The sequence below is a fragment of the Sycon ciliatum genome, chromosome 12 (assembly GCF_964019385.1).
Source record: "Sycon ciliatum chromosome 12, ocSycCili1.1, whole genome shotgun sequence".
NCBI classification, from domain to species: domain Eukaryota; kingdom Metazoa; phylum Porifera; class Calcarea; order Leucosolenida; family Sycettidae; genus Sycon; species Sycon ciliatum.
Window position 1 is genome coordinate 2377950 of NC_088654.1, and position 2500 is coordinate 2380449.

A 2500-nucleotide genomic window follows, 5' to 3' on the forward strand; every position below is an offset into this window, starting at 1 on the left:
AGACCTTGCCACAATCGGTTACAAAACTGACAGATTTCTAGCATCTGCCGCAACCCGACATTTAGCTCCAACTAGCCGATCTCCATCTAATGCACATACAACTGTGATATGATTTCTTGTAGATCAGATCTGCCAGCCCATCGTATCATGCCAAACAGTTGGACTCATATCGGGCTGACCCTGGCAAAACAAATCACTTACCAGACGCATATGAACGATCTGACGAGGGACCTGTGTTGTGACTTCCTGTTGTTCCTTGTTTTCTCGTCCAGTCAAATTGATCAATGCTAGTAGCTTGTGTGTAGCCGCTCAGTCCTGTTGTGAAGTCAGCAGTGGATGCTTTGCATGCTGATATACGATAGACATGAATAGCAAACCCACACACATGTTGCAGTACACAAACACGCGTACACGCCCACGAACACACACACACACACAATTCGTACACACATACTCATGGAGGTATGCACAGGAAGAGGGTACAATACTAAATCCTAAGACTCTTCGAAATTTGGTAGTGTTGGTGGTGGTGGTGGCGGCGGCGGCGGCGGCGGCGGCGGCAGCGGCGGCGGCAGCAGCAGCAGCAGCAGCAGTAGTAGTAGTAGTAGTGCGGCTCATTGAGTGCGGATGGAGATTTTGCTCCTCCGCAGTTTTTTAATTGTTTTATCCACTGTCCAGGTCAACCTTTTGTTTATCCTACGTCATTACTTTCGTCTAGGTTTCAGGAGTCGGCTCCAGTAGTTTTTACCGCTGTGGAGTTGCCCAGTCTGCTATTCCTACATCCAGCTGGTGTCGTATTGCCTGGCGAACTGGCCATTGTGCTGTAGTTTCAGTGCCTTCGCCTTTGGGCCTTAGGTGAGATGGCTTGCTGTGCTGTGCTTCGCGGCTGAGTCACACTGAGTGTTTTCCCACATGGTCTGTGGCGAGTGACATGCGAGGTGCTCTTCACACCTCGCGTCTCTTGCCCGTGCTGCAGGCTGCATGGCATGTCACGGCGTGGGGCGTCGGCTGGGCCCTGTTGCTCCTGCAGCAAGAAAACTGGTACGTGCGGAGCAGGTTCGTGCAATATGGATGGACGATGCTGTGTCAATTGCTACCCAGGTCAAGTTGGGCGTTGCAGGAATTTTGGAAATTTGGATTTGCATGATGTTGGTGGATCAGAGGTGCCTCAAGGCCTTTCTGCTGGTGATCCGCCGGCCTGGAGTGGACGAAGAGTGCAGCCTCCTCGATCGGGTGAATCCGCTGCTGGCCGGACCGGTGGTGTGCCTCGCGAGGTACGGACTACTTTGGTATCCAGGCCCCCGTCGTCGGCTGCCGAACGCTCGGGTGCGGCACCGGCGCCTGAAGTGGCAGGATCTTCCCAATCTTCTGTGTCTGCGACTGCGGTTCCGTCTGGGGAGTCACTACGGGTGGACTTGCCTGTTCCTGTGTGCTCCGGGATGGTTCCTGATTGCGCTGCCGCCCCTTCGCCCGTGGGTGCTTCTGCTGACCCCACTGCATCTTCCCGGGTACCTGCGTCTGCAGCGCCGACCTCTGTGGGTCCCGGCTCGTCTCGACAGCCTCAGTTCGTTGATCTGCCACCCGAGAAATGTGATTCTCCAGAACCCGATGGCTTTTGGTCCTTGCCAACGGACGATATAATCATTTTAATGGACAAAACTCATGCAGAAATAGTCAAGTGGCAACGGAATCTATTTATCATACCTTTCGGGGATGAGGGTCGTCGGTTCGTCAAAGAACTAGCTCGCCTGATTGGTCTTTTCAGCGGCGGAACTCGCGACGGTGCTTTTGCATGATCGGCTGTGGTCATTGCTTGCCATCTGATTTTGCAGCGGCCTTTTGTAGTATCCAATGCCTCTGACAACAAGAAATCGTTACGCAAGCGTCTTGACTGGTGGAGGTGCGGAGACATGGCGGCATTGCTGCGTGAGGCACGGTGCATTCAAGCCCATCTACCCCGATCAGCACCTGGCAAAACAGCAGCTAATGGTCTGGATGACGTCGAGTTCGCAAAATGGTATACAGCGACCGCATTGGAACAGCTGCTCACTACCTGGAGGATGATGGTGGTGGTGGCGTACTCCCGTTGGACAAAATTGTGGGTGGCAAGTCGGTACTGGAATTGTTGAGAGACAAGCATCCTGTTCCGGCTGATGCAGAACCAGAGATTCTACTCGATGATGAAGCCACAGTCCAGGAGAATGTGCTGTTTGATTCAATAACACCAGCTCAAATCCGCAAGACCTGCATGATTATGAAGGGGGCAGCGGGTCCGTCAGGCCTTGACTCTGCTGCCTGGCGTCGGATGGCCTCAATGTATACATCAGCTTCTGACGACCTGTGCTCGGCTCTGGCTCGTGCTGCCAAGCGTCTTTGCACTGAGGCAATTGAGCCGCGGGATCTCCGCTCATTCCTGGCAGCAAGGCTCATTCCATTGGACAAGCAGCCTGGGGTAAGGCCTATAGCCATCGGGGAGGTGTTTCGCCGCGTGATCGGGAAA

At 53.8% G+C, this 2500-nt stretch overlaps 1 protein-coding gene across 1 annotated transcript in view; it reads right to left on the reverse strand.

The window, feature by feature from the left end:
• Window positions 1-193: 193 nt before the first annotated feature.
• The window catches only part of LOC135828712 (MAM and LDL-receptor class A domain-containing protein 2-like), a 15817-nt gene continuing 13510 nt past the window's right edge, over window positions 194-2500 (reverse strand). Inside the window, exon 4 of the mRNA XM_065341135.1 lies at window positions 194-348. Within this exon, the coding sequence (XP_065197207.1) occupies window positions 194-348 (155 nt within the window). The remainder of the gene's footprint in view (window positions 349-2500) is intronic.